Source organism: Amphiprion ocellaris, chromosome 8, assembly GCF_022539595.1.
Source record: "Amphiprion ocellaris isolate individual 3 ecotype Okinawa chromosome 8, ASM2253959v1, whole genome shotgun sequence".
Taxonomy (NCBI): Eukaryota; Metazoa; Chordata; class Actinopteri; family Pomacentridae; genus Amphiprion; species Amphiprion ocellaris.
In genome coordinates this window covers 28,755,743-28,775,429 of record NC_072773.1, presented here as the reverse complement: position 1 = coordinate 28,775,429, position 19,687 = coordinate 28,755,743, and the positions used below count along the sequence as shown (strand labels likewise).

Genomic DNA, 19,687 nt, shown 5'->3' with positions numbered 1-19,687 from the left:
TATATGTGCGTGTTTATGTGTATGCAAATGGTTGTTTGTGAGTGTATGAATGATTGCCAGTGAGGGACCGACGATTTCTTTCACCCAAGAGACCATTTCCACGTCCCTTACCAACACGTATACCCCTCAGTCTCACCTCGGGCACACACACACATACATATGTACACTTATGCTCATGCACGCACACCTCCCTTTTCCTGAAACCCTCCCTTACATACCAGAGTGCTTACCTCTTCAGTAGCTGTGGTATGGTGAGACTGGGAGGCTGATTTATTTTTCATAGTTTAGCCCCAACATCACATTATGCGAGTTAAACTTTTAAAGTATAGGACTGTAAAAGCACAAGAGAGGACTCTACTAAATAATTTCACTAGTTATTAATGCACACCCATGAGGAAAGGCGTGAAGGGAAAAAGAAGCAGTACTTTATAGTCACTCATTTTTTTTTCTTTTTAATGAATCATTCACATGTCATTATAGAACAACTTTTGCCATAATTTTTATCTGAAAAATGTCTTTACTTACTCCTAATGTTTAAGGTAAATTAAAACCAGAGATGTTTCAGTTTGCTGGAGTTGTACTTAGTTGGCCTCCTGCAGTGTCAGAATAAAAAATGCATTCAGATAAAATGCATTGTTAATACTTCTTCTTTTTTCCATTTTAGACAATCCTATAAAAACAAACTGCTCCAAGATCAGTAACCATGGCTTTGAGAGCTCTATTTAACAAATCCAAGCATTAGTTTTAGTGTTCACAGCTGATACAGATACTTTCCACAAAGCCTGGTCAGTGTCACAGAATATTTAGTCAGATTAACTTTACATCTACTGTACACTAGTAACAGTAAATACAAAAACAACCATAATATACCCGACGACATCACTGACGACTTACAATAGATCACCAGGAAATCTAAACCATGAAATAGCTGCGAGTGAGTCTGCGAGTATTTATTACAATGACCTGCTAGCTACATCCATCTTTGACTGTCTTTGCTGCGTTGCCAACTGGATGAGAAAGTGTCTATTTCCTCATCTGTTCTTCTCTCCCCCTATTCAGATAGTGGTTAATAGGCCATCTGACTGAGCTCCAACAGAAACACTCTGATTAAAAAGACATTCATCCTCTGCCCAGTCACGCTACATCTCGCATGCTGATACAGAAGTCTAATCAGTGCACAGACACTCATCCGCCCATGCTGTCACACAACACATGTGCGCATACACACGCATACACACATGTGGAAGTTCATCTATTTAGAGTTTGTTTGATGTCTTTGTTCAATCAAAAAATCTCCCTTATAACTAACATAACTGAACAATCCTCTACAGCAGCCTTACATGTGAACATAAAAGGTACTACCAAGTGCAAGTTAACGTCTTTGTAACTAAAAATCCTGTTGTATTCGGTTTTATTTATGTTTACAGTGACAGTGAATGAACAGTGGATCCCTCTCATAACCTGTGGCTGACTTCCTCATGACCTCCGACCTGTGCGTGTTGACCAGAAGGGAAGAGGTCAGGCTGATAGGAGTGACTGGTTGACACTAATGAGACAGCAGGCCCAACAAGATGGACGAGCTGAGGGGAACAGAAACTCTTCCAACTATCCCAAACAGCTTTGTCGCAGTATGGCTGCGCTGCATGTACAGAAACCAAATGTACAGATTAACACACACATGTATGTGCGGCTTGCGGCAGCTGCATGTGAACAGCAGACACATGCAGACATAGAGGTAGAGGCTTAACGTATGCATACGCGCATGGAAACAGAGACCGAACTGTGTGAACAAGCTCTGCAGGAGCTACTGTATTCCTATTATATTCTATGCTCATGCGTTCCCACAGAGTCAGCACACGGTTTCCATGCCAGGAGTGGAGAGTCTGTAAAATGTGTAATGAATGAGGCAGGAAACTGTGTTGGATCCAGTACATGCAGCCCATCCAAACTGATTCCTAACCAGTCAGAACCAAAGCTGGTGTTAACACACCTGATGGGACCAATGTGTGTTAAAAATACTTATTTTTTACTTCTGGAAATGCTTCTTCTCATCAACAATCCACTAGGTCTCATTGACCATCAGCCTCCATATACAGACACACAACTAACTCCACCTGTTTAAGGTTTAGCTAAATACACGAGCAAAAACAATATAATAACAGAAATCAAAGAAAAAAAAACGCACCTTTTTCTAGGCTTCTTTTTTCCATGCACACACACACATGGAGTATATGTGCACAGTAACACTCTCAAATAGAACCTCTGCCTTGGCACTAAACAACCACTCATTTGGGTACATATACACACCATGCCAATCCATAAATCAGATGATAATTGAGTAACACTGTGCCAGTAATAAACAGAGTAGTATAAACAGCCAGTGTCTGGGCTGGATACACCACCTCCCACTGGCATGCCGCTGGCTGCCTGCCTGGCAAACTCAAAAAACACACACTCATACACACAAACACATCCACTAAATGCATTTACAGTAATCCAAAGAGAGAAACAAAACATCTGATCTGTTGAGTTTACAGATACTTACGTAAAAACACATAAACAGTTTGATATGAGGGAAAACATGCATGACGGCACTGATGATAGCAATGAAATGTGAGAAAGCTTGGCAAAAGTCAACACAATAGAGAGACTATACATGTCCAGCAATATTAATTAGAGACCATAGTAAGTCTCTCATTGTGTTATTGCCGTGACAGGAATGAAGACAAAGATTGTTTGCCATAAATGGATTATATATTTTCTGTCCCAGTAGGATAGTTAAATATGAGCCTCCCGACACTCAGATTTGAGCCAAATCCGCCAATTTCCAACTTTATACCGGAGAAAGCTTCAAATCAAACCAACAAACTTGCCATGATGTCAAGAGAAATGGATATGGACAGTGTTTGGAGCATGATGATGGTATGGTTGACAGGCACACTAAATATCTACTTACCCGGGTCTGCAGATATTGATAGACAAACAAATGATAAGACATAGTGCCAAAGGATTAGAAGAACACGTGTATATAGGTCACAGCACACATTTCTAGACTGTGACTACATCAGGGCAAAAGCATGACAAAGTGGAAGTGGTTTCAAGTGCTAGAAGTACACAATCCAGACAGTTTATATCTCATGGATTACGCCTTTATAAATAGAGCACTTAGAAATAATTTGAGATCTCACAAAGATCCGGTCACTTGGAAGGACACTGTTCTCTAAGGAAGCCCAGATGGTGTCTTGTGATGGATACGAATGTCACAGAATTTTTGACCCTCACCTCTCGAGATCAGTAATTTTCCTCTCCTTGCATGATTTGTCCATCTCAGCATCCCTCAGAGCTCCCATCAGCCTCTCCACCTCAGCTTGGGACTTCCCAGATTCTTCTCTGTAGCGCGCAACTTCCTGCTCAAGAAGCCTCAGACGATCCGGGATGTCCGGGCAAATCCTGACTGCCTCTTCCTTGTTTTGAGTCTTTGGGTGTGTGTGTGTTTGTAACGAGGAGTGAGAATGGATACATGAAATACAAAGATATCATGAATAAGGCAGTATGAAAGCACTTCTGAACAAATCAGAATCAGCAAAACTGCAATCGGTCACAAGAACTTTAACATTTTACAGTTCAGCTAGCTAAGGTTGCTCTTGAAAATGCACTAACACAGTTTTCTTTAGATTAGATTATTTAAGAAATACCAGAATTAACTTGTTAATGGCTAATATTACTTGTTTATGCCAATATGGCAGCTAATGTTATTTGTTTGGGCTAACATTGAGGTTTATGTTACTTCGTTGAGCTAACGCAACAGTTATTGTTACTTGGCCACACTAATGAGCAGCAAATGTTAATTGCTAGTGCTAACGTGGCAGCTAATGTTATTAAAAATGTAATAAGAACCGTAATTCTAAAGCTGTGTTTCACCCTACTGGAACTGTCAGCATTGTATCAAGGGTTATGTTTGCTTCAGTTCACCAACACTGATGCTGAGTATCAGTAATAAAGGAGATTTACAACCGATATTTGGTAATAAGCTTAAAAAAAAAAACAAAACAACTCATATCTGGAAAAATGCTGGATACTGGGTCATTAACCCAATAATCAGATAAATCCTACATAGTGTGACAGAATTACTTTCATAATTACAGTTACCCAAGCACAAGCACAAAGAAAGAGGCATAAAATAGCAAAGAACCTACCGTGGGACTCACTGTTGGAAGTCCATCTACTTTGGCTTGCACCTATAAGTTAAAACAAAAATATATGACAGGCAGAAAATAGGAATATATTATAAGAACCAACTGTAGTCTTAAATTTTTAACATCCTGTGGGCCTGAAAAACTGGGCACTGACAATAACCCATGGTCAGATGTGAGATCATCTTACATGGGCAGCTCTGAAAAGGAAAAGGTAGGTCACTCCCGAATATGAAGCTAGAATTCATAACTTAGCTTTGGCACAGGCAATCTGTACCCTCATGTACTGTCACCCCCCCGACCCAGTTCCTCTGCTGCCTGCTTTTTCTGTGGTTTGTGTCTATCAGTTGAATCCCCGGGGCGCCCTTCGTGAAGAGTTTGCAGTTCAGTCATTATCATTATAAAATTACCGACTCCCTCTGGTTGGCTGCGATTTTATGAGACCACCAAACATCTCAAATTTTTTTTGTAAGTAAAATGTTGACAAAAAAAAAAAAAACAGCGAGTTACACTGATGAATCCATTCTTCTCTGAGGAAAAATATCCCAGAGGAAGTTTGTAACCTAGAATTATCTTTCTGTCTACTTCAACTGTTTTTTTTTCTTTTGGTCTTTACCTCTCTCTGTCTACTGTGTTTGTGAAGATTGTTTAACTTGTTGAGACAGCTGAGGCCACTCATTTAAACATCATCAAGTGAATGCGCACAAACACTCACGCACACACAGTCATGTTTCAATCACTTCAAGGGACATTACATTGACATACACTCATTTCTTTAAGACTTACCGTAACCAAAACCATTTCTTGCCTCACCTTAACCCTGACCTTAAGCCAAACCTCACCTTACCCTTACATACACCAAGACTTCATACTAAAATTTAACAATCTACCTTTGCTGACATCCTTTTTTTCCTTTTTGGTCTCCAAAAGGAAGGCAGGTCTGCACAATGTAACTATATAAACAGATCTGTGTCCCCACAACACCAATAATCCCAGTATACACACACTCATACCGAACAATTTATTATCAGGTCTACATGTGTCTGGGAAGGTACATGTCGCTCTGTTTGAGTCTATCATTAAGAAAAAAAAAGAACAAGGAGTGTCTGTTAACTATTACCACTAGCAAATCCAAACAAACGTTTCTTGCCAATTATCACAAACCCGCTAGATAAAGAAAATGCACAACTTGGCCTCTACATGTGGGAAATACAGATGTGGCCACATTATATGGAGCACAATTAAATGTTTGAAAGGCCTTTTTTCTTGCACTTCAAATACAGGTGTAAATTATGAGGTGGCACAGCAACAACACATCTATAAAAGTTAAAATATGCGTTTAAAATGTCAGTGATGACACTATTGTTGACTATGAGTGCTCTTTTTATACATTTGTCAGTGCAAAACATGTACCTGTGTCATAGGTTATATTTGGGTCAATGCATATGAGCTCAATTAGCCTGTCTGCAATATATGTGGTAGCTTATATCCTCGTAGAACCCCACAAGCTTTTTACTCTATGCCTGGACTAACTATTACGGATCTTGTCAAAATGTTGAATCATTGTTTAACTCATCCTCAGCCCATTACCCCCAGACCTAGTCCCATACACTCATCCCTTAGCATTAAGCCAAAGCTTAACTAACACAAAATGCATTAGCCCTAAGTGGGCCAGCGTGTGTTATGTTCTTTCACTGGCAAACACAGACGAGTGGAAAGCAGGGGTTGAAAGAACATTGGGTCCAACAGGAATTTGTGATATTATGACAGGAGGGGAAATGTCAGTAAAGATACAATTACATATACAGTCAAATTCTTATTATCATTCCTGGAAATGTCTCTTGAGTGCGGCCACCAGCCTTTGCACTGAGTTATTAAACTCCTGGCCAGAGGCTAGTCAGCAACACCAAGGCTGCGTAGTATTTAAAAAAACTGCTTTGACTCCTAAAAAGGTAAAATCTGTCTGTCTAGCCTAGATATGATTGCACTCAATCTCATTATTTATCGGTCAATCTAAGTCTCACTTATGTTCTATAATCAGCAAGAGGCAGGGAAGAAGAACTATAAAAAAATGTAAGACAATATTGCATTGGCCTGTTTTGAAAAGACTAAATTGTCTTTTGAAAAGGACTCAAAAGTCTTTTAAGGTGTGGTGCTTGCTTTCTGATTCAAGCCAATCCTCTCTGAAAAGGTCACTGCCTTCCCTGAGGTTCTTTAGTGTTTTTCTCTTTGAAGAGCTGGTGTTTAGTTCCAAAAGTCCTTTATTAAAATTGGAATCAACAAATACTGTTTTATGGGAAGAGGATGAGGATGCAGTGAAGTCAACAGAGCTCTGAGGTCAAGATGAAAAGCTCCGCTAACAGCTTGACTGAGTCAATAATACAAACATCTGCAGATATAGTGAGTAGACCACTGTGTGTGTCTGACCTGATCGCAGACTCTAAATTTGCTTGAGGGGTAAATCATATAAATGCTATGTATCAGGACTGTCTTGCAAATTTTCCACTTTTGGAGATGTTTGTAATAAATGTCAAAAGAGGGTTGAAATACAAATATAGAATTACTGGACTGACAAACCTATTTTAAATCCATTGAAATATATATAACGTCAACAGGTAAGGTTAAAAAAACAAGGAGGTTTCAGCTATTTTGACTAATACATCTCTATAAAGTAAAACATTTTGGCACACAGAAACATTCTATGTGCATAACTCAGCTTTTACTTTTTGCATTCATCTGAGAGATGCTTATGTCCAAAGCAACTTACAGTAAGTGTACTGAAACTGAATAGGGACAAGAGCCATTAAAAGCTCGGATTGCAATCCTCACAAACAAATAGCAAAGAACATGTTTAAAGCTACAGTGAAATAGAGAGGTGTTTTGTAGGGTAAAGAGGTTGATTCTTGTTTTCTAGTGGATTTTTAACTGGCAACAGAAGATGGACAGCAGGTCATTCCACCAACTTGACCGGGTCATGGTGAAGCTTCTTGCCAAGATGCAGGGGAATGCAATTGTCATGACAAGGTAGGGTTTGACTATGGCTTGGAACTGTCAGTTCAGTTTTATTAAATGACCATCATTTGACTTTTATCGGTGTTGGATTTCTGTCGTCTACATTACTTTGAAGTGAAGCTTTTACTGTACCTAACACACTCGAGATCAGGATTTGACAAAATAGTATTTACAACAAAAACGCAAGCAACCAGTCAGTATTGAAATGTGTCACACAACCGCTGTCAGCACCTTGATGAATGTGCACTTGTGCATGTGAATGTCTGGTACCTCAGTTTGATCAAAATCTAATCTCAGGCAGCAAGTTGGCTCACCTCTGACCTACTCAATACAACAGTCTCACAGTCCGTCACTCATCGCTGCACTACAAAAGAACTGAACACACCTGAACACAAGCAGACACTTGCAAATACACACACACACATCAACAGTTGTCTTTGTGCTGGCATGCATACACAGGAGGCGCACACGCGTGCACACATATATAAACACGCGAACATCATCTCTCCTTCTGAAGAATCTGTGAGTTTACATAACAGGTCTGATTGCTGCCGAGTACACAAAATAGTCCAATTATGGCAACACTTCTGTCAGAGTGTGAATATGTTTTCGACAAAGAGTTATTGAGCTGTTGTCACTTTCATGTGGTGCCGCATCAACATTCAACAAGATATCATTTCACAGGAATGAGATGTGTGTATGGTTTTTATGAGTATAAATGAAAAAAATCCTCATAAATTCTGGCAGGGCGAGAGTCTGTCCTGGCTTGTAAGGCTGGGAGAAGAAAAAGAGAGAGAAAAAAGAGCAAGGCCTCCGACTTGGCACCCGAACAGGGATAGAGAGATCTTTTACGTCCATAAATCACTCGGTTAATTCATCCCTTTATCCTGTGGGACAAAGTGCATAGTATAGGCAGTACTTGTACTGATGGCTGTTTGTCTACAGTCCACACACATATCAAACCAGCAATCTTGAGCTCACGTCTACATGCAGACACTTCCAACTACATGTTATATTTTGTTTAGGTTAAATTTAACATTTAGGAATGATTAAAACGCTAGTCAAAACATATCACAGGATCTACCAGCTCTGCATACCACACACACACACGCACACACACACTTTTCTATTATCTAAACAACATAATTTCCAGTATTAACCTTATCAAGCCACACTGACCTCTCCATCAGGCCTCTGGTTCTGTGTTGGGATGGGGTTAGCAGTCTGGCTCTGAGGCAGTTTCTGGGGCTGCAGGGCTGAGAGTTTGCCTTTTAACTCCTGGTTCTCCTTCCTCATCTGCTCCATTTCCTCTAGCCGAACCCTGTCCTCCCGATCCTTCTGCTCCCGGAGGTTCTCAATCACTCGCTCCTGATATGGCGAGGTAGTAAAAGAACAAAAGAAAAGAGAGTTTGGTGAGAGGTGTGAGCAGAAATATGGCATAAGGCCCTGATAGTGAATACCTTGTTCAATACATAGGAGAAAATGCTACAAAATGACTCGTGTGCAAAGGTGGACAACTGTAATCTTTGATTTCAATACTTACATGTCATTGCTGGACATTTTAAGCCAATATCTCACTGAAGAGTATCACCAACCTGTTCGCAAAGTGTGGCCAAAGACAAACTTATAAATGCCCATCTTCAATAACACAACCATAAATAATAGAAGTCACATGCCGAGCCAAGTAGAACAGAGAGAAGGAAAGAAGAGAAGGGTTTAGAGACAGAGACAGATTTATTGGGAATGAATTTGGACAGCACTGTCGATCACTTCCTAACAACTCCACATTGCCCCCTGATAAACCTAGCTGGAATGTTTAGATCAGAATTTTCTGTATTCTCTGATCACATCGGACAACAGGACCACAGCTCTGGGCATTGGATGAAGATCAGAGATCCACGCCATGGGTGGCTGAGCATGCAAGGTGTGTGTAGTAGGTGTGTGCTAACTTGTATGTGTGTGCGTTTAGGTGTGGACTGAAGCGATTACCAAGGTGTTTATTCAGGTGTTTATTTAGGCACAGAGCACAGCTCAGCAATGAGGCTTTACGATGTGGCATCGCCGCATGATTGGCAGCTTTAAACCTCTGGGTAATTGGACAAATACACTCACTAACTAGACCTGGCACAGGATAGCACTGCAGAGTGGGCTTTGAAAGAGAGAGGGCAAGAGACACATAAAGGAGAGGGAGAGAGACCACTTGGCTAACATACCCTCTGTGTTTTCCCAACATCATGAAATATCTCTAGGATGCTCGGGGGTTACAGACAAAGACCAGCATATGATACTAAAACTTGCCTGTGTGGAGCACACATAAACACAGCAAAAAACACACATACACCAAAGAGCAGGGCTCGGAATGGGCACAATACCCCAGTCTGTTAATTAGAACCACAGCGCTGTGGCTAGCGACTGGCTCCAAGAGCAGGTTTGTGACAGAGTTTGTGATTAGCAACACACACACTCACTCTTGTAAACACATTACACACACCCAGTGTTGACCACAAAGTCTGAAAAGCTTGCCAACATTCTCCTCATCACAGCTGAATTATATGTAGGCTGCATCAGAAGTGGTTTCTGGGTAAACAGATGGGCTGACGCAGAAAAGGGATTTACAGTTTGTTGTGCCATTATGCTATTCATTTCAAAGTCTAACTGCAACAAAAACAAATGTAGGTGATAAAAGATCATTTTAAGTGAAAACATCTACTCTGTCAGCCCATTCGTTACAAACACAAAAAACACACATTAGCCAACATCTAATCTTTTAATAGGCTGATTTCTGTGAGCACAGAGTAAACGATTCTTGATTGAAGGATATAAATTCAGGGTCGTTCAATTAAATAAAACAGTACACAAAGGAAATAATAGCAGCCTAGTAAGCCAGAGATACAAACACCTAAACGCACACGCACGTGCAGGCACACAAAAGTAGAACTCAAATATTCCTGTGTTTGATGCCACTTAAGCTGTTTTCACATGATCTGTGTCCAGTGTGCAAAACATGTTAATTTTGTTGGCAAACTCCGCTTTAGTGTCTGTCATAACCTGGCTCAATGGCCATGACAAAAGAACGGGAGGAGTCCGCTTTCCAAAATAACCCAAATAATTCATTACAACTAAAAGTAAGTCAAACAAATAATAACTACGAATATGGGGTGTGTCTTGTCTTTTTTTGGTTTGTTTTTTTTGTCTGCATTCATTCTCATTGTTTAACTCCACAAAAGAGGTGTCAACATTATATGAGATTGATGCATATTTTAGTCTTGCAGCCAAATATTTTAATATTTAGTGCGTGTGTGTGACCATCACCAGCCCTCCCTGAAAGCTAAGCAGACATTCTTTATTAGAATTCCCAATTATGAGCCAGAGAGGTCAGTGCTACACCTCAGTGATGTGCAGGGGAAACAAAGACTGGGCGAACAGGGAGAGAAACCAACAGGCGGTGCTATTAGAATTAAAGAGTGTGAGGTGGTGTGTTATTCCCAACTACTAACTGCCCACCAATAAAACAGAAAAAAAACAAAAACAAAAAACAACACAAAAGAAAAAGCGATTCAATAAATAAATAATTAAACAAACAGTACTGAGCACCATAATTGTGGATGTCTTGATAGTATAGAACAGAACCCCCTATTGTCTGTAATATCAGTAGTGTGTATGTGGGTGTGTGAGAATGATGTGGTGCAAGGTGTTGAAGGGTGCACTAACAGAGAATACTAAATAAATTGTGCATGTGGCTCAGGTGAAGGAGCAGAGAGCCCCACGGGTCACTGGAAGCCAGCATATATAGTGGAGGTGGAGCAGCGGGCCCAGGACCTCCACATCTCAGTAATTTACCTGGCCAATCCCAGCACCATGGAGAGAACAGATGTTGTTAGCTCCTCTATCAGACATAAACACGGGGGCCGTCACATGACGTATATGCCATACAGACCATCGGGAAGAAATGCTGCAATGGTCAGACTTGAAACATAAACAACAACATTAAAACCACCTGCCTAATATTGTGTAGGTCTCCTGTAGCTCTGACCCGTGGACGCATGGACCTCACAAGACCTCTGAAGGTATCCTGTGACATCAGGCAATCCTTCAAGAAATTTGCAGGCCTTGTCAACACCTTAAATCATTATTCCTCACGCCATTCATGAAACAATTTTGCCACACTGCTAGAACACTATTCTGTTGAAAGAGGCTGCTGCTATTGCATAAAAGAGCTCCTATGAAGGTACATGACTGGCAGCAACGGTTAGGTAGGCACTGTGTCAAAGTAGCATCAACACAAATACCAGGTTCAAGGTTTTACCATCAACCAAAAGATGATAAAGAAAATGTGATTCATCTGACCAGTCCACCTCCTTTCACTGCTCCATCATTTAGCTCTGACACTCATGTGTGCATTGTAAGTAGTTTGGACTGTGGGTAGGAGTCAACATTGGGCACTCTGACTGTTCTAGCAATGCTGCTTTATATGCAGCAAGCTATGATTCACTGTGTGTACAGTAATTCAGGCTATGACACTTTTTATGTCCTAACCAGCCTTAAGGTTTGCAGCAATTTGTGGTCCAACAGCTCTTCACTCCCATCAGTGAACCTGGACCCTGAACCCTGACCATGAATCCTGTCACCGATTCACCAGTTGGCCTTCTTTAGGCCACTTTTGGTAGGTACTTACCACTGCATACCAGGAAGACCCTACAAGAACCATCATTTTGGAGAGCCTCTGAGCCAGATGGCTAGCCATCATATTTGCATGACAACACATATACAATATGTGCATGTTGGAACACATAAAAATGTGGCTATCCACTGGAAAACAAAGAGTGCAGCTGGACATTCACATCTGTCCTAAATGGGACTCTTAACCAGCAACCAGCGCCAGCAAATTGTAAAACAGCATCCATCTTTTAGCCTGCAGTACAAACAAACATGTAAATGGGAACCATTTTTTAGCCTGAAGCGCCAAACCGATCATTTTTTAGACTGAAGTACCAACAAATGTGGGCTGCCAGCAACTTCAGACATGCAACAAAGCTAAGAAAGATGGAGTCACTCTGAAATCAAGCCAGTCAGTTCAAGGCAGAGTTTATATATTGCCAGACTAGGATTTGACATCTCCACAGTATCGGTCAGTACAGTATATAACATCAAATCCTGTGTTTAAGCTGCTCTCCAATTAGAATTTTCTGGCACCCTGTAACCATGACTTCAAATCCATAAACAAATCACTAAACACGTGTGTAGACAAGAAAAATAACACCATTATTCAATGCGATAATTTGTATCAGTAATGCAGCTTCTTGACAGTCACTTCTTTTCCCTGGAATAGAGTAAAATAAATGGGGTTTCACTGGGTAAGACCTGTGAGATGAAATGCGATGGATTTTACTGAAAACAAAACATCACTCTGGCCAGCAAGGTGATTCATTTTTTTGTTCTAGTGGCAGCATGCTAACTCTGTACCACTGAGGTGAGGCTTTCTGGAGAGCCGCTGCACAGACGGTTGCCAGAAAACAACATTGAATGTTTACAACCAATGTCCAGCCAATCCATCCATGTGGACTGAATCTGTTTGGTCCACCTTGAACCACATGCAGATCTTAAGCACCATGGTTTTCCCAACAATATATCTTCCTACACATATTGACAAAAGGAACAGAATTTCTAGAGTGTGAGTTCCTTGTTTCACCCAGAATGTTTTGGCTGCACACTAGCTATAGCATGCTACTTTGGACAGCCTTTAAAGCCACGCAAACACTGGCCAAATTTTATTGGCCTTTCAACATCATCTTGTACAATATCGAACATCTTTATTGTATTTATATAAACAAGCCAGAGTCTTGCCATGAAGTATTACTTACTGGCAGTTGTGTTATTTACCAAAATACTCATTTTTCCTGTTTAATTTTTTTAAATATTTGAATGTGCATTTAAGAGCCTTAACAGGTACAACAAGAAACATGTTCAGGAGAAATAGAGGAAAAAACTGATGATACACTACAGAGCAGAATCAGATGCAAACTTGATATTAAAATAACACTGAACAAGGACTTGCACCTTTCACTGAGAATTTACATTGTCTGTACCATCTTTGTCATCATGCTGTGCTCATGGTAGCAGTTCAGCGTTTTGATCTGTGTGCATGGTTGTGTTATCTGTTGTTAATTTCCACCCCCAGCATATAATTTGTAATTGTATTTGTCGAGATGTGTTCTCTCCCTTCTAGAAATTCCTCAGTTTTTACTGTGCCCACACCCTTGCATTCCTTGACCTCTCCCTCCATTAATTCTGAGGCCACCTCCACCATCAGCGCTGTGCCTCTTCTGCCATTCAACTTCTTTTCCACCTCTCCTTTCCTCTCGCTTTTGCAACTTTTATCCTCCCCTTATTCTATAGATCATTCCCTCCCTAGGTTTCAGCGCAGTTACAGACAGGAACTAATCCTCTGTCTATGTTCACCTTAGACCTCCCTTCTGCCAGCACCTCCTTCTCCTCCTCACTGCTTTCAGACAGGACCACATCTCGTGTGGTCCAAGGTCTGTAAATTAAGCGCTTGTGTCAATAAATTACGGTTGTGTGTCATAGTAAAGAATGCAGCTTCATTAAGCAATAAGCCATATCCCAGTCTCCTGAAAGATAAGTGTGTCAGAATGGTTTCAATTGTGAGTTATGGTCTATATCTGACAAATGTTTTAGCCTCTTCATCATCAAGATGTGTGATTCCTTACATCATCTAACCAGCAGCTATTCTAAAAGGGAACGCCTCCCTCAACCTCGACTCTCGGTTTGAGGTTTCTTTTCTCAGAGTCACACTCAGCTTTTCTTGACCCCCAACTTCTCCTTCACCCTATGTTTTGGCTTTTTCAACAAGTCCACTATTATCCTCCCGTCCAAACCCCCCCTCCATACCTTTTCTGATAAAGCCTCTTCCAATGTGGCCAGAGCTGTGTCTGTATTGCTGGAATCAGTTTGAAGGCCCTGAACCCTTTCCCTCAATCCAGCCAGCTGTTTGTCCTTATCCTTTAACTGTTCCAACAGGTTCTCAATCTGAAGGGAGAAAAACAGAGAGAAACAGAGGAGCTGATGTTAGTAGCATACTGTTGTGAAACAAGCACTTAACAGTCATCAAGATTAAAAGAATCATGGGAAGAAAAGTTTAAACTGAACCTGAAAAGCAAAGCAGCATTTGCACAATGTACGCAGCTGGAGTATCATGACTGGAGACCTTGTGGTACCCAAGAACCACATAAAGAAATTATGACCCCTGATTCATCGAGGAGATGAATCTAGACACTGAATAGTGTGTTCACCCTCTGGCTGCATTCTCCAATTTCCTGCTGTAATGTCTTCCATTCAGACCTGGCATCTCAAAGATGAGCAGCAATGAAAGCCTCCACTGTACAGCTTGGGTCAAGACAATTATAGTTGGATCCCCAAAGAGAGAATAAGTTCATTCTGCCTCTAAGTGGAAGACTTAACGGAGAGGTGTACACACCAAAGTCACAAAGAGATCTGAGGGTTCTGCAACCACCTTGTGTTCCCACCTCCTGGTGTCTGAGGTATATTTATATTATCCACACGTTTTGTTTGAATTGTTCCGTGAAATATAGTGGTAGTTTATGTCCAACGGACAGTCTGATGAAACAGCTGTTAACTGTATCAGCTTGAGTATCAGTTTAAGTGTTACACTAAGAGCTAATTCAGCCCATTGACTTACAGGACTCTGTCTCTGCATCTGCCTTTCTGTGGCTAACCTCATGTTGCTAAAGTGGTGGTGTAATAGCCAGTTGTGGTGTTCAGCAGCCTTTATCTGATGAACATCTGCAAGACAGAACACAAACATACACAAAGACCCATACATGAACACACACAGGAGCACTCAAACACACAACGCTCTGAGCGGTACCAAACAAAACACAAACAGATGCAGCTGGGGCAGGACGCTGAGCCATGCAATGAAACCTGAGAGGTCTACAAATGAGCTTCAAAAGGACACCACGTCTGGTGATGTGACATGGTGACATGGTGACTTGCTAGCGGTGTATTATAATCTGTATGACTTGCCTAACGTTCTTTTGATGTTGAAATAATGTCATCTTGATAGAATAGATGGATCAATATGAACTGTTGATGGGCTCACTGAGTTTCACTGACATATATACACAAGCACAGAGAATTTATTTTCCTGTCTCTGACTCAGACTTCTTTAATGATTTTCTCTGCAGACTAAATGCCATTCACTCGTCACTGCAAAGTATTAAAACCACATTTCACACAAGCAGTGCTTTCTCAGAACAGTTGTTGGATAGTGCACAAAAGAGATGCAACATATTTCCTAAAATTGTGACCTGGGCTTTAATTTTCCTCAACAGTAAAAGGTAATAGCCCTTTATTTGAAGCAGACTCATATCAGAGGCAAGCTTTTTTTCTAATTGCAGCTGTTTCTTAAGTGTAACTGGTAATATTTTAATAAGAAGCCTCATTTTGATCTGTTCCTGTTTGCACTGTTAAATTTAGTGGACAGAGACCCATCATTTCTTAGTAGTGCTTTTTTGTGACATTTGCAGGGGTACCATAGGCAGCAACAGGTGAACAGGATTAAAGGACGAAAAAGCAACGTGGATCAGAATGAATGAGCCAAGCACCATCTTTGTTGAATTTCTTACATTAAAGTGGTGCATCATGCTTAGCTGCCATGTGCTTTGCATGGCAAGACCCTGGAATTTATCCACTCCTGTTATTTTCTTGATCTGTATTTAGATGCAAGCCTTTATTTGTTCTAGTTGACGATGCCCTCAGCCATTACTGGAGACCCAGCTTTTAATTGACTACCAGTTTTTATTTGAGGAAAAATGGTATTCACTAAAAGGAATTCATTATTTAATGAACATGTGATTCCGATTTTTTAAAAAAAGGAGAGCACTTCAGGCCATCAAGAGACCACATTTTTACTGTAACAGTGGCATTAAAAAAATATCCAATAGGTAGATTAAGCTGCATTCCAGTCATGGGTACATAGATAGATAATGTCCAAATCTCCACAGTTATTTTACAAATGAATCCAATTAGACCGCAGACTTTGGTGTTCTCTGCTCCCTGGAGAGCAACGACAAAGATATAAGGGAGCCATCTTGGTTTTGGCAATGGAGGGAAAGTGGTATTAAGGGGTGGGAAAAAGCAGCCAGGACCCTTCGGCAGATCTTGATAGGTTAATGACTGTCATTATACAACCAAGCTAAAGGCTCTGATAGGCCAGTCCACAACCGAGAGGGACATTAGACCCTTCAGGGAATGATGGGAAAGCTTCACGCTACCAAAATCTGATTAAATTCCCAGTGATTCATGATTGCCATGGGTGTGTTAGATGGGTTTTTTGGGTGGACTCTGTAAGGAAGAAAGGAAGAAGTGTCCTCATTCATTCTTTAACATAAAAATCATTTGAAGAGAATGAACAGAGTAGTTACTTCTACTTATTTCACTCGAATGGGATGTAGGTGCACGGAAGTTGAAACAAAATAGACATAATTTCCTTAGCATCAAGCACTGGTGAAAGCTGCCATATTATGAAGGACTTACACTAGAACATGCTTCTTATCTCCACATTAAGTAAACAAAGACGGGAGCACAAACAAACCAAATATCTCATTTTGGCCTCTGGTTGTTGTAGTACAGTAGCTTGACATACCCTGTTCTCCTAAACATGCACTGAAACATATACATACGCACTCATGCACACCCTTGCTTCTTGTCCCTGTGGACACCACAGAGCCCTATTTTAGGTCAAATTGAGCATGTCGCCCCTGGTCCTTAGATAAATGATTACATTCTTCACCAGTCGTAAGTTTGCTTTGGCCTGGTTGGACAAAATAACAACCCCTTGATGAAATATTTAGCCTCGTCGCTGGGCTCCCTGTGAAATTGTGCAGAAAAACGTTAAACACAGCTTAAACCTTATACCACCGGAGGAAAATGAGCCACGTGAATGAATCATGGATATGGGAAAGAGGGCGAGGAACTCTGTCAGGATTCTCAAACTCCGATCGTACTCTCTGAGGAGGAATGCCTTTTGTGGACAGGCGAGGCACGGGGCAGCTGTTTTTTGGGGAATAGGAGGAGGGCCTCCCTTTCAGTAGCTCGGCTGTTATGATGAGAACAGCAGTCATTCATTTTATCTCTCAGTATATAAGGCTACCTCAGACTATACTCCCGCATCTTTCTCTCTCTCTCCCTCTCACACACACATACAGACACACATCCAGAGGCTTTTATCACTAAACTGCTGTGCATATGTCATCCCACTCTCCAACCAAACACACCTCCCACTGAAGCAGACCACCTACGATATGCAGCTTCCATGACAGGCACTGCAGTGTGGACTGACTCTCTCTGTGAATGTGTGTCCTATTGAGAAACCATGACGTCTGTCTCAGTCATCTCCCACACACATGGCTCCCCACTGTTTACAGCCACACTGTTTTGACTCTGATAACTTTATCAAAAAGCTGAAAGGCCAGGACCAGGTCCCCCCTAAAAGTGGGAGTGTTGATGTACAGTTACCTTGCACTGAACTTGACTTGTAGCTCCAAAATACAGCTAAATGGTACATTTTTGGAAAGCACTAGGAGGCCAGGGGATGTAGAGATTTCATCAGGAGTGATTTTTACAAGTCAACAGTTTTTGCAAAATGGAAAATTATCACTTAATACTGGTATAAAGATGGTTTATAAATAAACTAATATAAACCCATAGAAGTAGATAAGTGTAGTACTGTAAAAGAAATGTGAATTCTGGTATTTATTTATTCTTGAATAAGTGACTCAGTATTTTCAAGTCTCAAACAACAGCTGACATACATTCATGTACAGTAAATAGTTGTCAACAAATCATTTTGATTTGTTGTTCAGTGGGCCTACAAATCCGCTGGGAGCCGTGCTTTTGCATTGCGGTTGCAGTCTGTACATTATGATCATGATTAGCACAAGCTGAGCTCTAATGTAATGGGAGAGAAGTATCAGGCTCTGTGTCTCTGGCAAAAAGACGGTGATCTAAAAGCAGCTTGTTCCGGAGCAGAACCACAAACCCGGTCGACCCATCTGTCTTCCATCCAAACTAAGAACTAGAACTCCGTGGCCCGCCAGGGGAATCATTTCTGCACAACACAAAGGAGACCAGCGTGGAGCGTGACCACCATAAAAACACAATCATTTGTATTTTTAAAACTTTTTTGGACCAATAAAAATACCAAACAATAATTGGTTGCCCTTTCTGAAAGGCAACTTGCTTGTCATCACCTCTGAAAATATGACAGGGACAGTTGTAAAATCCAAAGATCCTGGCGCTGACATGTATGTGCATGCATGCACGCACACACACCAATACACGAAGGGACAATAACCGCAAACTGAACAATATGTAGTAACACAGTGTGCATTTCCCAAGAGAAATCTAGGTCACAGTCAAACAGAGACAATATGAAAGACTACATGTTGGAAATAGCATACTGCTACTTCAAGTTCTCATACAGCTATCCAAGGAAAGCATGTAAATATTAAACTTATGATGATGTTTGTGTATATATATGTATCTTACAGTACACTCTCAGACATGTATACTCGCATATTGGTCCCATCTCTTGCCATCAAAGGCTGTTGATTCCCAGATTACTGAAGGACTTCATACTGCTTCAGAGCACTCACGGCTCTCCAAAGAGAAACACAGTCTGGTCGTGAAGAACAGGGAAGACAGTGACCTTTCCGGTGTCAGTAGGGTGTAGTTGCACTTCATTTAACCCATGATGCTACACCACCTCCCACCACCACCTCATCTCTGCCTGTGAAACACAACAACACCGGCAAAACTGCAAGACTTGTGGAGGTAATGATACTGTGTAAGCTGGCGCCTCCGTGTGGTAATTTCTCGCCATATCGCCACTTATTCACTCTGACGATTCCCCATTAAATGTGGAATCTAGTGTCTGTTTTTGTCTTTCAAGCATCCACCGTGTGATGACTGCAGACTGGCTCACAACCACAGAACTCTTTGAACTCAGTGAGATGTTACTCATCTCCACTTTACAGAACACGGTGACACAGAGGACATATTATCTTCTCCGCTCCGAGATTTTACTTGCACATCTGACACTCACCTTCTAAACACTACCTCATTTGAAGTTTCCTTGTATAAAAAGAGCAGCTTAACATAAAAATGTCAAGAAACATTACACTGCACAAATACAGTTAGCTGATGAAAGGGAATTACCACCATTTACTCATGGTTGTGAAGTCCCCTCCAGAGCTCTACACACCATTAAGTTGTCTCGCTGGGAATGTGAAGGGACAGTGTGACACAGGGAGACCTTTAAAGCAGAAAATGACACCTCTCCCCTTATTCCTCTCAAATGACCTTCCTGATGTCATGCTGCTTCGCTTGAGGAGCCATTATTCATCTGTTATCGACCGTAACAACAGAGCACAATGACTTCA

General features: G+C 41.1%; 1 protein-coding gene across 1 annotated transcript in view; it reads right to left on the bottom strand.

Moving 5' to 3' along the window:
• Positions 1 to 3,263: 3,263 nt before the first annotated feature.
• Positions 3,264 to 19,687, bottom strand: part of LOC111574389 (ERC protein 2-like) — a 71,061-nt gene continuing 54,637 nt past the window's right edge. The window contains exons 8-11 of the mRNA XM_055012808.1: positions 14,115 to 14,252; positions 8,385 to 8,573; positions 4,197 to 4,238; positions 3,264 to 3,476 (exon numbers count right to left, since the gene is read on the bottom strand). Coding sequence (XP_054868783.1) covers positions 3,279 to 3,476; positions 4,197 to 4,238; positions 8,385 to 8,573; positions 14,115 to 14,252 — 567 coding nt within the window. The 3' untranslated portion in view covers positions 3,264 to 3,278. The remainder of the gene's footprint in view (positions 3,477 to 4,196; positions 4,239 to 8,384; positions 8,574 to 14,114; positions 14,253 to 19,687) is intronic.